General features: G+C 39.3%; 1 protein-coding gene across 2 annotated transcripts in view; it reads right to left on the minus strand.

The window, feature by feature from the left end:
- The window catches only part of grk4 (G protein-coupled receptor kinase 4), a 54,212-nt gene extending 37,103 nt beyond the window's left edge, over positions 1–17,109 (minus strand). For both annotated transcript variants that reach the window (XM_028017191.1, XM_028017192.1), the window contains exon 1: positions 16,777–17,109. In XM_028017191.1, coding sequence (XP_027872992.1) covers positions 16,777–16,828 — 52 coding nt within the window. In that variant the 5' untranslated portion in view covers positions 16,829–17,109. The remainder of the gene's footprint in view (positions 1–16,776) is intronic.
- Between the last annotated feature and the right edge of the window lie 678 nt (positions 17,110–17,787).

Raw genomic sequence — 17,787 nt, forward strand, 5'->3', positions numbered from 1 at the left:
AAGGTCAAATCGCCTGAGGTTCAACCAAGTTTTAGGTACAACCAACAGAAGCTGATCAGCTGAACTAAAGCGCAATAACGAAACATAAGGCTGAAGCAAGTCACAGAAGTACAGAGGTTACAGTCATTCTCTTAAAACAGCAATTCAAGGGATGTAGTTCATGTGTAATTTCTCTGCTTCATAGGGAACGTGCGACCCAGCACAGAGGTTTGCTATTGGTTCACCTCCTGGGTCGACTTCCATTGCTTTAGTAATTATTTCTGCTACCACCCTTTAAAACGCACGTTTTTCAGTTCAGCCAGCTAGTCTATGGGGAAAAGAAGGTTTGGGACCACAAGGACATCACTTTCTCAGTGGTGTTATCTGTGCTTACCTCACTGTCATCCATAGAAGACGCTAAAATACGTAATCAATTGGTCTCTGCTTAGAAATCTTTGTAAAGCGACTGCTTTCACAAATATCGCCTCCACTCCCAGTGTGAATAATTAATGAAAAATCAAGACTAGAAGTAGAAAAAGTGTGTTTTTATGCATTTTTCTATTATTAGTTGTTAAATAAAAACTTCAGTCAGCTAAAATTAGTGTCAGGAAGTCAAAGTGTCACAAAACACATTCTCTAAAACACAGTTTCAGCTGGCTGAAACCCAGCAGGATCTATGGTGAAGCACATTGTTTTTCAGTAGATAGTGGACACAAGCTCTTGCTGATGGAGAGCGTGTAGCTCAACAGCGTCAGAGGAAAATCCTCTGCCCCGAAGTTCATGAGACACCAGCTGTCCCACCAACGACATCTGACAGTTTCAACAAGAACATGAGCCGAGCAGGATCAGTAAAACATGTGCAAAACCACAAACTGACATGCGAGATTATGTTTATGCAGTATGCATGCTCCTGCAATACACTTTTCCTCTCTATTTTTGTAAGATAATAAAGAAATTATTTTCACAATGCAAAAAAAATACTTCTGCTTTTAGCATCATCTGATCCCATGGTTTAATGGCATAAAAACTGAGAAAATGCCATTTGTTGATCAGTTTAAGTATCCACTGAGATAAATTCCTCTGGGGGAAAATAGTTATTGTGTGGTTTTGACTCTTGACATTCTGGATGAAGAATAAACAAGTATCTCTGTCAAAGGCACTTAAATTGTAAGTTAAACTGTTGTTGTTTTTTTCACAAGATGTGTCAAAATTATAGTTCCAAAAGTTCACAAAAACAGCTTGATTCAGTTAATCTTTTTGTTCTGTTAGGCCAACACTCAAATAATGCCTCATGTTTACAAAATGCAGCTTTTAGAAGTTTTACTCAAGGACACGTCATGCGGTTGCGTAAGCAGAAATAATGAGGCAGTTTGGTTTGAAATTAAAACTGGCTGTTTTTTATAAACTAAATTGTTTTCATTTTAATTAGCAAGGGAGGATTGAAACGGGTGCATTCCTGCTAAACTAAGTTTTTGAATCTAAACGGAAAGCGATGCTGCTATTCTTGGGACCAAAACACAAAGGTTTAACTAACTCAAGACAGTATTTGGTGTCTAGGACAACTTTTTGACATTTACTCTGCATGAATCTTTTTTTAAAGCTTGTTTTACTGTAGAGTCAGTGAAAGTTCATGCATGTGGAGAACTTTAAATTATCTAAATACCAACAGACTCCAAACCAATTGTTTAAACTACAAGACATCTTTAGTGCTTTGCTTTTGTCCCACATCTGACAGTTCACTAACATTCCAGCTAATGTTTCAGGGAAGAGAAGATGGTGTTCCTTCTTATCTGATATCCCCTCTTCTTTGGACTCTCAGTCAATGTTCTCCAATGTAAAATGCTTTCTGGGTGGTAGCATAAAAAAAAAAAACAACAAAAAAAAAACACCGAGGAAATGTATTTACCGTATTTTCCGGACAATAGAGCGCACCATACTATAAGCCGCACCTACAAATTTTTAGAAACAAAATCTGGAAATGTGGTATCTCTGCTGCTCTCGGTTTTCCATAAATCTGCTGGATTTATTAAGGACGCAGCCCTGCATCTCCAACGCAGAACCATGGATTCGTTCACGCCGAGTTTACGTGCAGCGGCTCTATTTCCCTCCTGTACTGCCAGATCGACAGCCCTCAACTTAAAAGCTGCATCATATGAGCTTGAAAACATTTCTCCGTCATACCTGCTGCTAGCATGTGCTTGTTCTAAATAAAAATCAGCACTTTCTTCCTTGATTTCCAATTTTGACTTCCAATGATTCACTTCCTGCTAATGAGCCCCCTGGCGGGTGAAGAAAAATACACAGAAAAGCTGAACCGGGCTATAAGCGTGGGGAAAAAAGTAGTGGCTTATAGTAATAAAAGTACTGTAATTTAACATAATTACTTTTTAAATTTGAATTCCAATACAAAGACAGAAAAGTACACTGTGGTCCTGTGAGGCAGAGTACGAGTCATAGTGAGAAACAGTCTGGCTAATTATTCAGTCCATCTGCACAGGTGGGGCCTGCAGTCAGTTGCTTAACAAACACATCGGACTTGGATTAGTTTAAAACAGCCTACAGTTGAGTACTGTACCGTAAAACTATTAAATCAACCCTCTTATTTCATTAATGTAGCCATGCATGTCCGATGAACGGCTGCATTGAAGACAAAACAAAGAGAGCTACACTGATCCCATATTGAAGCCACAGCAGCCTTCTATCAGCTCAGTGAACAACAGGCAAAAGCAACAGGTGGGGGAGGGTCAGCACAGTTTTACTCTGTGGTTCATAAAGACAGAAAAAACTATTTGACATTTTTTCTGGCATCTCAAAATGGTAACAATATGAAATAATTGCATTTTTACAACCACAGCTTCCTAAAATCCCAGTATTCCTCGATGGCAGTACTGTACCAGGAGAACTGGTGAGTGTGAGTGAACCAGATGGTTTGGGTTTGATCTTTTAGTTAAAAATCTGCACATCACAAGTGAGAATGATAAAACTGATCATTCTTTAATTACGTGATGATATTGATTTGGATAATTAGATAAAACTGACTGAAAGCTGTAAGTGTTTTTGAAAAGAAAGCAGTCAGACAAAACTTCAAAAGAATCCATATTGAGGCCAAAACCTGAATGAGCAGAATGGAGAGATTACAAGCAACAACTAATTATGTTGCTCTGACGAAGCTCTGAAGAGCTCATCCAACTGATATTTCTGAGGGTTGGTATGCTGACAGACCAGTTGTGGGACTGGAGGGCAAATACAAAAGCAAATTCAGACTAGTTTTGCGCACAAACAGAAAATCTACTGCTGTTGTGAAAAAAACGGGACATGCAAAAGGAGGGCAGCTCTCACTGAGTAGAGTATGGGATAACAGTGAAATAATGTTTTACTCTGACGGAGCAGAAAATAACTAAAGCAAGAAGGATGGATAAAACCAGATGTGCAAAAAAAAAAAAAAAAACACCCAGGCTAATTGTGACGTTCTTGGTCTTATGCCTCAAAACTGGCAGTATTTATGCATTATTCCAGCCTGAAAAGTTGTCAATTTCAGTTTGGATGAAATAAATTGGACTGCACTGAAATGCTGAAGGAAATGACAAAACAGGTCAAGGTTCCCGAGAAGAAAAGACGGAGAAGGCAAGCTGTGTGGGAGTGGGGGAGCATGTGCACATACGTCTGTCACAGCCAGCTGGGCCACCCCACCCTGTTTAATGTTACTCTGACGTCAAAGCCATGTGTGCAGGCCCTTAATGCAGACAGGATGGAGCGAGTATTTATTTAACTTTGGTTCTCTCCTCCGAGAGAGCAGGGGCCCTGCATAAACAGCAGCTTCAGGAAAGTTTTGCACGTTCACAGCCGAGCCACAACCGGGGCTGAGATCATCCTCCAACATCCTGGGACAAGCCGCCGCATCGCTTTTAAGTGACAGAAGCGCTAAAAAAGATGACAGGTTGATGTCAAAAGATCAACCTGCTGCTCAAGTACGAAGATGCAGTTTTGTTTACCTAAATGGCCAACATGTGTCAAGGTGTTTTTTGATTCGCCTTAGTTCATTGTTGCTACAATATATTATTGTAGCAACAAAACAATCTAACTACAATATACTATTTATTTTTTAAGTAAAATACTGGTATATGAGTGATGTCTGACACAAGATGTCATTTATATGAGATACACTCATCATTAAAAACTTTTTTAAAAAGCATGTATATTCTGTTTTTAAAGTAGTAAAATGTCTTAAGATTTTACATAAACACCCAAAGCAATGGTCAATCTTTCTTTTTTCCCTGGCTTGTCTTTATTTCCATCAAAAAAATTTTTTTAAATGGAGCAAAAACTAAACTATTTTCCTAGAGCTAAAGGAGAAACGCCACATTTCCATGCATTCCTTCTCAAATTCTGGAGAATCTCTTCTAAATGAAGCAATGTTTGGTAAAAATAAAAACACTGACAAAGCCTCAATTATGGGAGTTAAAGAGAAATATAAACTGCATTTCAACAAATCCAAACATGTTGTGACGTAACTTAAATTACAAACTTAACTACTTTTCCAACTTTCCAAAAACACTGATAGCAGTGTTTACCAGCATGTCTTTTTTGCCAAGATACTCACAGTCACAACTCTGTGCCGGTGAGAGTTGCATTGCGGACTGAAGATAGAGGGAGGCTCGCAATTATTCATAACCCTGGCAGTTATTAGCTAAAGCTATTTTTATTCATCTAAGAAGTTAGTTTATGATTGGGAAGAAGACAGGAATTCCCCAAATGTTAACAGAGCAAAGTACAAGGAATATAAATATCGGAATGAAATGACTAGAATGTGAAATATGCTGAAAAAGTTACATATACTCCTTTCATAAAATTATTTTAAAAGCCTGTTTTGGTAATATAACAATCAAATAATTTTTTGTAATAGCTGACCTCTTCTTTGCATGTATTAAACACATAATTGCAATAAGCTCAAAGTCTTTTAGGTTGGAAAGCCTCAATGTCATCACCCTAATCTTCAGCACTCACTACGTGATTCAAGTCAGGACTCTGTCTGGGCCACTCTAAAGCTTCATTATCGATTCCAGCTAATGGAAACCTGTTACTTTAAATCAGGTAACAAACCCCTTACTTTATCTGTCAGGGGTATGAATAGTTCTGAGTCTGTAGGTGGAGATCCAACAGCTGCAGCACTCTCACAGAAACATAACGATAAAGTGGTAGGAAGCAAAGAGATGGTCAGCCACTGTTGGCTCCATGGTAAAATGAGCTTACACACACACACACACACACACACACACACACACACACACACACCCACACACCGGAGTGTGGTGGTAACAAATGAACTGCTGGCTGCTTTTCCAGCCACACCACCTTACAGTGCGTGATTGACTGGTGTAACCCCCTAATAGGAAAAACATTAGCTGCGTCGGACTTCGTCGCCTTTTCCAAGCCAAGGCCCAGTGTTTGCATAATGTAATCCATCTGTAAATGTTCGCTCAAAGACGCACATCAGGAGAAATGTGCAACTGTAATCCTCACCTCCCTCTTGCTGCCCTTCTCCATTATAAACTGCTCTCCTCTCGTCATGCCTTCATTAATTCTTTACAGACAGATTTTCCTCCAGCGCCATATGGTCATGGGAGAAAGTGTGGGTCACGCACCAAACTGTGAACAGCATTGCGGCACTGAGGAGAATGGCAGGACAGGACATGACGGTGGGTCTCACATGAGTTGGGACTCGCCGTTTTTCACATGAGCAGAAAGAGACACACACAGGGCATCGACACAAACGTGCTTTTGCTCATTTCCAGCAGTGCGCTGCTGTGTGGGTTTTGCAAGGCCTTCCTTCCTCCGCTCCATCTCTCTCTGAACTCAACATATTCCATCAAACAGAGGCAAGATCTTGCTTGAAAACCGACCCCTGTTTTCCCAGAGTCCTGGGGGAGCCGGGGGAGGGACGGCTGGACGAGGGAACACTGTGAGACTAAACTTGAGACACAGACTGACTCTGTGGGTCTAATAGGGCAAAAATGAAAGAAGGATTGGATGCAAGTTATCTCCAGCTGTCCCTCTGATGAAGGGCCCTTCGGTCGATTTCATGGCCGGGCTGAAGGAGCAGGAAGACGATCATCGAGGCCTTGAGGCTGGAACACGCAGCACTTATTACGCACACGCAATTATCTCTGATAAGACAGGACGCCAGGTCACCCTGAAGGGTGGACTGACATGAAACACCAAGGGCAGACACAAAAATGGTGATTCTGGGAATGTTACCAGAGGAAAAGTCAAAAAAGCAGGAGGAACCTCTGACATTTAACACATTTACGACAAGATTTCCATTAAAGAAAAACAACTTTAGCGTGGGGTAAACTTGTATTTGTAAAGCACTTGCAGAGTTTTTCACTTCCCTTGAACTTTGTCACATTTTGTCTTCTTGATGCCGTTTGTTCACTAAAGTTCTACGAACCGCTGAGGCCTTCATAGAAAACATTTGCATTTATACCAAGTATGGCTGAAACGATTCCTCGAATGATTCTAGTGCCTCGATTATCAAAATTCCGAGGAAAATTTACCTGCCTCAAAGCTTCATTAATTTATGTTTGATTATTTAGCGCACCTTGTTCCGGCCCAAACATTATTTGCATTACGCGGAGCTCTGACTTCAGTTGTTGACGAAAGCTAAGTGTTAGCGGCATAACGTCCAATTTTCAAGTTTGGCCCATGGGGATTTTATTGATTTATGATAATGCCCAGGATTTCATAGTTTTTGGGGGACCAATAGGCATCCTTAAAATGACTGGCGCGATGCCTGGAGTACGACAGCCTTTCTCCTCCGGGAGCTGCTGGTTCAAAGCGATTGGAGGTTCGTTTTGCCCAGGTCCCTCATGAAAATGAGCTCCAGATCTCAATGGGGTTTACCTGGTTAAATAAAAAAAAATTTTTTTTAAAGAGCACTGCGGGAGTATTTATACAGGTGAGCAGATAGACTGAAGACGGCGGGTGGCTGAGTAGCTGATGGTTACAGTGTTAGTGTAACTTTACGGACGAACCGCACAATAAATTTCATATTACCCCAGTCTCAACAAACGGGTGGTGGAAATCATCGTGGGTGGCAGTACATGACTGGTAGATGAGTTTCTGAATGTGATGAACGAAGGTGCCGTAAATATCCCGTATTGCTCCCCCCCCCGTTCTTACGTTCGTCCCCTGGATTACCGGTCGTCTGTCCCCTGGTCTATTTCCTCCCCTCCACCCCCATCTTACGTTCGTTCGTTCTCCTGCCCCCCACTCACCACCCCAAGTCCCCAACTCCAGGCGACATTTCCTGTATTCTCAAACCCAAAGCTTGACAGATATGGGGCAAGGTGAGAGTTCATCTATTAAACTGACTGAAGATGAATACATAAACTAAAAGCTGGAGCACAGACATTTTTTATAAGTGTATTTGTGAGCTTACCTCTTTATTATTAAATTTAATATAATTTCAGATCTTTGTGTAACTTTTCTTCCGGTTAACTTAGAAAGTGAGCTGTTATTGTTACAGGTTAGTTTTCTAAACTAAAAAAAAAGTAACTGTTAGAGACGCTCAAAAATGAAAAGTTGGACTGATATTGATATCCGATAGTAACACCGGTGTTATGCCAAATTTATCAATATTTTATTTTATAAATTTTTTTATCCAATTAATCGTAAGAATGATCGATAGATTACTCGATTACTAAAATATTCGTTTACAACAGCCCTAATACCAAGATTAAATTACACACAGGTGGGGTTCTGCCTACTAATCAGGTAACTTCTGATGCTTTTTGTGTTATTATAAGAAATTAATGCAGGAATTAATTTAGTTCACTAAAGCAGATCAAGAAAGCTGAGGGCAGGCTCCAGACTTTTCCAGACTGTGGGAAAAATCTGTTGAAATCAGAATTTTAAAAAAAATAGTAAAGTTTGTAGTTGAAGAAAAATGTGTATGAATACTTTTGCAAGGCACTGTACATTGATAAAAAACAGCTTCACGGCTGTCTTGTTAGGCGTTATTCTGTATTTAACAAGACAGCTGGTTTAACTATCCCTATATTCTTGTGGTGCTTCAAAAAAGTGCCTCGTCATGTTTTAACGATCCAGCTAAACACATACACAGCGAGTGGCATGCAGCAGAGCTGAGCATGCAACACAGCCCGTCTCTCTCTCCCCACATGGCCCATTTGTGGGTGTTATAAATGTAAAATGAGTCCCACATCAAGGGACCGTCACAAAGCAACGCGTTTTATGAGCTTCAGCTGGAGGAAACACCCCAGAGTGATGACAACAAGTGTTTGCCCAGCGACAACCACAAAGCTAATAAAGCTGCGCCGGCTAACGTCACACATGAACGCTCACCAGGGCTTTGAGAGACCTGCTAGCCTGCAATTTGAAGGCCAGTGGCCAAGAGGCAGGAGGCACAAAGGATTTATAGCACTAACAAAGAAAGGTGTGTCCCTTTAACACCTGCACTGTTCTTCTGTAAACATCCAGCTTCAATTACATAAAGAAATGTGTTGAATAAGGATTACCGGACTCAACTTTGCTGAGTTAGTGTAATTGATGGATTAACCACATTCCGGTTTTCATGAACACAACTACAGCTGACAAAGATTTAATTTAATACAATGTGTAAAACAAATTATAGTGACTTAAACGTATGAATATGTGCATGAATACTTGTTAATACCCTTAAAACAACTATGGGAGTACAGTCCACTGCTGTTTGACCTTTGCTTCATGTCCTTTAGAAAAACTCTTTAAATTAACCAATTTTCAAAGTCGTGCTAACAACAAAGTCAGATGCAAACAAGGTTTAAAGTATTCACGTTGAATTATTGGCCTTTTTATAATCACTTATAAGTTAAAGTTTTTCCTTTCAGCCTGTGGCATTATTTGCTGCAGTGCAGCCTATTTGTACATAATAAAAATGTCAGAGCTTAACTATTATTTTTTGCTTGTTTTTTAATACAGCCTCACTTGTTGCTAAAACACTGCTTTATATTTACTTATATTTACCAGATGAGCTGCTATATACTTGGCATATGCTGCCGACAGTGTTTAATGTAATATGTGTGTAGTGGGTATAATGCCAAAGAAAATCCAGATAAGCTCATCCCTCTTATCAGATGTTTCGCCTGAGGTTTTAAAAACAAAAGATTTTATGCCACTGATAAAAAAAACAATCTCCAACTTTGAATTATTTAGCAAAGTGACTGAAAAGCTGTTTTTCAACAGTTAAATGGTTTCTTAACAACGACCAACCACTGTGACGTCTTTTAGCCCAGTTTCTGTGCTCACCGCGGAACTGAGACTGCCCTCGTCAAAATTCAATAACATCCACATAAATACAGACTGTAGAAGAACCACAGTGTTGGTTCTGTTGGACCTCAGTGCAGCATTTGACACTTTTGACTGTGAAATATTACTGAAGCAACGGGAGAAATGGGTTGGACTCTAGCACAGTAATTCACTGGGTCTAGTCTTCCCTGAAAACTGGGACATTTCTTGCATTGTACCAGACAAACATTCTATGAGGGATACCTAAAGGTTTGGCCCTGGGGCCCTTCTTATTCAAAACCTACAGGCACTCACTAGCTCAGCCAACAATCAATAAGCTAAGTTAGCATAGCAAAAGAGATGATACACAGCTCTACATTACGATCTCAGCAGGTGACTCTAAACTCATCCAAGTACTAAGATGTTTAGAGCAAATCAATGTTCTATGTGCTGAACATAAACAAAGCTGAAGTTATTATCTTTGAAGCTCAGAAAATAGACTCTGAAATACTGTTGTGAGTTTATAAATTGCTGAACGTCACCTGGTGTCTGATCAACCAAAGAAATGCTGAAGGACAAGTAGCTCGTGTTGTGTATATTTTCCATTTAATGCAGATTTTCATTAGTCAGTCAGTATGCCACCTTATAAGTGTCCAAATTTGAACCATTTTTTGAATTGTGGTTGGGGGTTACACGAGGTCATTTAAAGGCCTGCAAATGCCCCCCAGGCTGCACTTTGGACAGAAGGAGTATCTAATACAACTGAAGAATGATGGATCTGTCAGATTCTGCATCAGGTCTGTCCTGTTTCTTTTGCTACTCTCCACCTGCTGCAGACAGATTTCTAGGCCAAACACTGCCGGGTTGGTCAGCCATTCAACTTTGTCCCTTGTGTCCAACTTCAAACGATCACAAAACCCACATCATGTCAAAATGTGTTTACAATTTCTAATATAACTGGTGTGGAGAAAAACTATTCACATTATTACAATTAATGAAATATTTACCAATTTGTGTTGCACAATATATCAAGAGACAGTAATGAGGACACCTTTAATATCTGAAAGATCTGCTTGGATGAAATATTTGAGACACTAAAATATTTCAGGTGAAATATTACATAATATTTAAACAGATTTCAACTGTTGGACACAACTGAGTGAGGGGGAGACACCTGCAGCGTGGAATTAGAAGATGAATCCCATCAACAAAAGTAATTCTAGTGTATTATACTATATTCTCCAAGGTTGTGATCATTTCATTTAAACAAGGAAACTGAGTTATAATACTGACTATAACCTACAGAAAAATTCAACAAATAAAGACAAATCCTGAAGGAACAAAACCTATTAATAGCAGCTGCAGTAGCAGATCATCTCTCAAAACAAAGAAAAAAAAATCTGTAAATCCACAGGCATCAGAACGTAAATAAAATCCTAAAATATCACTTTGAATGAAGAAGTTACTCTTTTCAGAGCGGACACTGATAATTCAAAACCTACAATAGTTAAAAGGAACAGAAAATATGAAATTACCATACTGTTGATCAATACTGGGGAAAAATGAGTGACAAGAACTGTGATTTATCATGATAATGACAAATTGTAATTCATGATGTTGTAAAACTTTCTAAACTACCATGAATCCTAGGTTTACAAACAACAACAAAAAAAGGTTTGTGTTCTTTTCTCATAGTTTGTTTGGGATTGTTACAATTACTTTTTCCTTGAGATCACCAATAAAATGTCAACTACATCAACACGCTCCATCCTGCCACAACACGTGTTCAGATTCCAACCCAATTCTTTTTCTTCATCGTCCGAACAGCTCGTACTTTCTCAAAAACCATGTCACTGCCATAAGTGGTCACAGCCTCTATATTTAAAACACTCATCCAAATTCAACTTGTGAACACCAGCTCTGAAAGGACTGGCTTTTTTTCTGAACTTGAACAAAAACAGACTAATTCACACACACACACACACACACACCCCAACAGGACATCTAAGATACCACTCAAAAGTCACCAAATTCACAGACGATGTTATTCTAAGCTTTGTTAAGAGGTCTGAGATCAAGTTTCCTGAAAAGCAAACACACACGATCCTCGGCTTTGCTTTGTTTGATTCCATGATGAAAAAGCGAGCAGAAAACCGTGTCACTGGAACCAGTGCAAGCTATTTTGAAGTTAATGGACAGATTGAAATATGCAAACATATTGTCAGGAAGCCTGATGTTAAATTAAAAATAGTTTTGCATATTATATGATTATTTTAAACTAATCATGAATATTAATTTAAAGGGCAATATCTGCTTGAATTGCTCATTAGTTTTTTTTAAAGTTTTCCTTCATTGTTGACAAAAGGGTTAGCATACGTTTACTTTTCCAGGCCATGTTAGAGGAAGGCATGTCTCGAACTTTCCTGCATATGAAAGATCTGCTTAATTTCCTCGCAGGCACACAACAGCATTTTTAGTTAAAACAATATACGGTAATTGGCAGGTTTGTAAGTTTCCTACCTTACATAAGCAATAGATGTGATTTTAGAAACGGCCTCAGACAAGGCAGAGGGAAAAGGTCTGAATAAAAGCAATTAATGTAATGTAGGCCCAGTGTTTTACAGCCCATGAGTAAACACAATTTTTCAGCACACTTAACATGACCATCTGCTCCAGAACGACTCTTTAACAGGGTACTCTGCCAACTAATATGCTATAAAGTGTTGTAAACAGTGGAGCTTGCAGGATAGGTTCTGATAACGTTGTCTCCAAATGATTAAGTGCTTTTTAAATAGCGTTTACTGTGAAGAGCTGCTAACAAATGCATTAGCACTGCCAGTACGCTATAAAGTCACAAACATTTTTTAACTAGTAAATGAGCACTAAACACAACATAGTTTATAATGAGATATCGCTGTTATTTTGCTGACTCAGACAATACCTGATGAGTTCTGAGTATGTGCAGGGAAACAGTATTCATACAACCTAGGACTTTGTGTCATGCTACATCTACAAAGTTCAATGCACTTTGAGGTTTTGGGTGGCCCATATATATATATATATATATATATATATACAGTATATACACAAACGCACCTGCACACCCACACATTTATATTCCCCTGGTTAAAAATAATTTTTAAAAACCTGACATATTTATATTCATACCACCCTCAGTGCAGTTAAAGCTGAAAGCTTCATCTCAACCAGCTTTGATCACTGATGGAAAGTTTCACTCATTCTTTACATAAATAGATTTTGGAAAGAGAAAATCGATGATTATCCATTTTCACGTTTTCCACAGAATATCAGCTAGACTTAGATCTGGACTTTGACTGGACCACTCCAGCATATCGATATGCGTTGATCCAGATCCTTTCATTGTAGCTCTGGATGCATATTAAAGGGTTTTGGACTTATGCCACAGTACCACATATTTTGCACCTAGGATTGCCTTATGGTCTTGTGGCTTCCTTTCAACAATGGAATTATTCTTATTATTCTTCCATAGAGGTCAAGTTTGCAAAGTTGTCAACAGCTTCTCCCACCTGAACTCTGGGTTTCATTGGGCAGCCGCTCCTTGGTATATTATTTAAAGCTCTCCAGATCTAAGGTCTTCAGTGAACAGTTTTATTTATACTGAGATTATATTAGCCAGATGTGAAATGTATTTACCAATTAGAAAACCTCAAGGGCAGCTGGTTATGCTGAATTTTATTAATATGCATCAGAGTAAAGGAGGATGAACAAAGAAACAAACAAACATGAATTAATGTCTCTCCACTTCAATACTGTGGTTGCAACATACAAAAATCTGTTCAAAGGGTAGAAGGACATTTGCCACGCAATACTGAAGCGGAGAGCTCTTCTGTGTTTACAGAAATGTGAACATTGTTTTAACTTTTGGTCCATAACAGAAATGTCCTGGAAAACAAAACAAAAAAACTGCCACATCAAGTAATGTCAAGCTTGCAGTCATAGCAAGTCTGCATTTAAATGACGTAGCTCCAGTCCCACTTTCTGTCGGCATTTCAAGTTCTAATGCCAAATACCAAACTATAAAGAATGTGTAATAAATAGTATTGAAAAACCAAGAGGAGGTGAGATTACATTCTGAGACTGAGATGCTCATTGAAACCAACTGGGCTGTGAGGATGTTTTAGAACAAACAAACTAACTTTTTATGCTTTTAATGATGTCTGAGAGTTGACTTGCTCAAGGACACATCTGCATGTTAAACTGCTGCGTACTGTTGGACCCACTGCTCGCAGCTTAAAAAAAAAAAATCTGTTTAGCCAAGATGTGTTGCTGTAAATTATGAAGGTGAAGAACCAGAAGCCTTTTAATCCTTGAATGAACCAGAGAGACAGTCTTTCCTGCATGAAGTCATATTTAAGGAGCGAAGACGGCCCTGATGTCGGTGACCATTTGAACACTTCTGATTCAACAAGTAAAGATGCAACAGAGATCATTGACTGATTTCTAGTTTCTGCTATTTTGACCAGAATAGTAATGGCAGAGACCCAGACTATCCATTAAGTAAATAAGTAGTTCTAGTAATCCCATTGAACAGAGATTACAATATAACCGAAATAGTATTAAAAAAATATATATTTTTTTTATTTTCAACCGTTTGTTTGTAGCATGAACATATTTTACTATTACTTGTTTACTTTGATTTCTGAAGCGAACGACGCCGCTCCACAATTCCAACTAGGGAACCACTAAACCAGTGATGTTCAAACTTTGTGTCATATGGGATTAAAAAAAATTAAAAGAAAAATATAATTTTGTTAAAAACCATGACAAAATTATACATATTTTCAATAAACTAAGCATGCAATATTTTAATTAATCAGAGAAATTAGTTTTTGGTTTTTTTTAGAAGAAAGAGATGTTTAATTTAGATCCTTAACTTAAGAGTTTGCACATTTTTCTTGTTATAAAAAAGGAAGATTTTTGTGGACTTGAGCAAAAAATGTCTGAAGTCTGCTTTTGAGTAAATATCTCTAGATAGATGTAGTTATATATACATCAAATTAAAGAAAGTGACAAAAGAATGGTTGTTAAAAAACAAATCATTAGTGCTGCACCAAGCATGTTTCATTCTAAGATGACTTTGATTGTTTCATATAAAAAACATAAAAAGTCTCATTTAACTTGCTGTTCTGGTTGTAAAATTCAGTCCAAGGGTGAAACTTTGGTTAGGAGTGAAACTTAAACCTCAAAGATTTTTTTGTAAAGACTGCAAACACTCCTGAATCTAGCAAGCTCCACAACCAGAGGTCTAAAGCTCAAAGGAACAAACTGCAGCCAATTTGTTCAGTCATACATTCAGCCTTCCTGTTAGCTGCTTAAGACGACTCTCTTCATAACTAAAGGAAACACACCCAAGATGGGTATGAACTGACTTTCTGTGACAGATGGCTCTCTTTTCAATCCAAAAGGTCAGGTATGATCAAAATCACAAAACTACAAATTGGTGAAGGAGCAGAATGACCTATTCCCTCAAAGTGCCACTATACAAATTGTACCAACTTGAAAGAACAATCGACTTGAATCTGTATCAAACACATTCACATTATTGGGGGAAAAAAAAAAAAAAAAAAAACTAACTCCGAGTCTTCTTCCAACACTGAAAACATCCACACCGCAGTGGGTTGTGCTACCTCTTAAGGTATTGATAAACCTGCCTGTCCATGAGAGTGAGCCGCTTGAACCTGATGAACTAACACATCCGCCTATTCATACTATTTTGCAGCTAGGCTAAACACCTGTGCTCCACTCAGATATATATTGTTTTCACTACAGCCTCTTCAAAAATATTAGTGTGCTGGTTTAAGCACTGCTTTCTCGGAAGAGAAAAAGAAAAAAGTACTTAAAAGAAAAAATAAAGTGATATCCCCGGAGTGCGTCAATGAAGTTAAGGTATCCTTGTTACTAATGAGAGATAAATTACCCATATTTGAAAAACAGCAGATTTGATATTTGATATTCAATAATGAATGTCTTAAGACACAACAACAACAAAAAAAACACTTGAATGTAACTTCTCTTTTTTAAGGTCTGCTGTTAGTCTGGTGCCACCCTTGTACTGGGAGTATTGCTGCCACTGATGGCAGGAGTAATTATAAATAATGCCATTTTTGCCATTTACCTAAAACTGTGCAGTTATAGCAGAGTCTAATTAACATTATATACCACATGTGGTTGAGAAGACTGAGATATATTAATTAGACAATTATGGTGGGTTCAGTGATCAGAAAAAAAGTGTGATTATTCAGTTCCTGGCTGGGCAGTCAAGCTGAAAAATCATCCAGTTTTGGTCATCAGCCAATTTCTAGGTGCAGCTAAAGAAAACAAAATAATAAAAAAAAAACAAGGCTTTTAAAAACCTGATTATGATCTTGAGCAACCTTAATAGTGTCAAACCTTAACTGATTAAAATGATGATTGGTAATGTCAAAACAGAACATAGCAGGTTCTGTAACATGCATGTTATTAAATACCATCATTTACATCTTCCAGCTTTACCTGCATTACATTACGGTCCAATCTCTCAATACACTCACTTTTATCCCTGAAAGGCCTTTTGAGAGCCACTACCGATAGAAGACTGTGTTCTCTGGCAAGTATTGAGCCACTGATGTCAGGTCCAAGCAGCGTTTAAAGACATGGGGAAAAAAAGAGAAGAAAAAAAAACTGCTCCCATGTGAAGAAAACAGAGCCGAGTTAAAACCTATCCACTGCTGCTGTGGGTAATCCATTTTAACAGCGCTGTTTGCGTTTGGTCGTGAAATCATGACAAGGTAAATGAAGCACTGAAGGCCTCTGAATATGCACAAGAAGGCCACTGGGACACCTTACAGTCCAGTGAAACGGTCCCCTGTGAAAACAGTCGGATTTTTTTTTTTTTTGCTTACAGATAAGATGCTGCACCACCGAAGTCCTCTTTCCTCTGCGTGGAAAGTTCTCGCTGTATTCCTATTTCCTAATCAGCAGCATTGCAGCGAAATATATGTCTGCGGCAAAAACACCCCGGCTTCCTAATTAAGGTTTAAACAATAAACTCAGGTAAGGCAGGCAGCTCACAGTGCAGCCAAATGTCTCCACACCCTGCAACCTTTCATTTGAGCACCATTGCATAGGGTTATGTCATCGTAAATAAGAACAGGTACTTGAGTGAAAAAATTTGCTCGACACCCTCCAATGCAACGCGATGCTGCAAAACACTCCCTGCGCTGTTCATCTCCAGCCTTTCTGGGCCTTATGTTCAATAACCTGGCTGACAAAACACAAAGTGCTTCCCCCGGTGCACAAGCAGATGATTTCATCTGAAGAGGTTTGCCTGGAGACAGAGCACTGCGCAGTGATGGGGGGACAGAGAAAGCATAAATTCTACAAGGAGGACAGCCTTGTGGAAGGCTCTGGCTCTCCTCATGTCGTACATGTTCGGATGGGGGGGGGAAATAGATTCAGGTTTATTTGAGGGGGAGTTCCGTTTCGGGCACTTACCTTCCCTCGCCTTCAGGAGAACCGTGTTGGCCACGATATTTTCAATCTCCATTGTCAGAACGTGAATCCCGTGCGATCTCGATACATTTCACTCAGCAGGAGAAAAAAGAAAAGACGGTTTTTCCAGATCAAAGGTGCCGACGGCCGCGAGGCTGTTGCACGCGCACAGGGCGAACGCGGCACTGGCGCATATTAGGACTCAATTAGCGCTCGTCGGTCCTTTTCAATCCCATATGTTTGGTCAAACCCGAGCCTACGGAGCTTTATGGTTACAGCGGAGCTTGTTAGCATTCACCGCCTGCCCGTCTTCCTTCCTGCTCCAGTTCCCTCCTCCTCCTCCTTTTTCTCCTCCTCCTCCTCACCCCTCCTCTGCGCAGCGAACCAGGGGAGAGTAGGAGGGATCAATTTACAACCACCGCAGCCACCACGCATTCAATCACAAGTGCATTCATACATAAATGCATGCATTTCCTAAGCTCTATTTCTGAAATGAGTGTTAATGGACAGTCATGTCTAAATCTGAACCCAAACTCATATTCCGCACTTCCATAGGCTCCGTTATGTTCGGTCCAGGGCCCTCTGGTTTTAAACAGAGTTGGTTGGATTAGCTCTGCCTTCTGTCATTTTAGAAGTTACACATTTGAGCTAAGGCCTTTGCATGGGATTCCTCAAGGTTAAGTTCTCAGAGCACTTTTATTCAACATCTAAATACTGCCCCTGGCTTGATTACATCTTTGACTAAACCTGTGCTGATGGCACAACATTTGTTTTCCATTACCAATTGTCCACAGTCCCTTATAGTGGTGGTGGTTGTTTCTAGTAAGGTCATGTCACACTTTTTCTGTCTTTTTTGGCACAATATGATGCCATCCTCTGTGGGAGTGAAAACCAATGCGTCAGTTCACCCACAAACACCCAGAATGTTTCGCACCCACTGTGAAAGAACAATGGAGTATTTAATGACAGTCTACTGTAAGAAGAAAGAGCTGGGATGCCAATAAATAATAACAG

Source organism: Xiphophorus couchianus, chromosome 5 (assembly GCF_001444195.1).
Source record: "Xiphophorus couchianus chromosome 5, X_couchianus-1.0, whole genome shotgun sequence".
Lineage (NCBI taxonomy): Eukaryota > Metazoa > Chordata > Actinopteri > Cyprinodontiformes > Poeciliidae > Xiphophorus > Xiphophorus couchianus.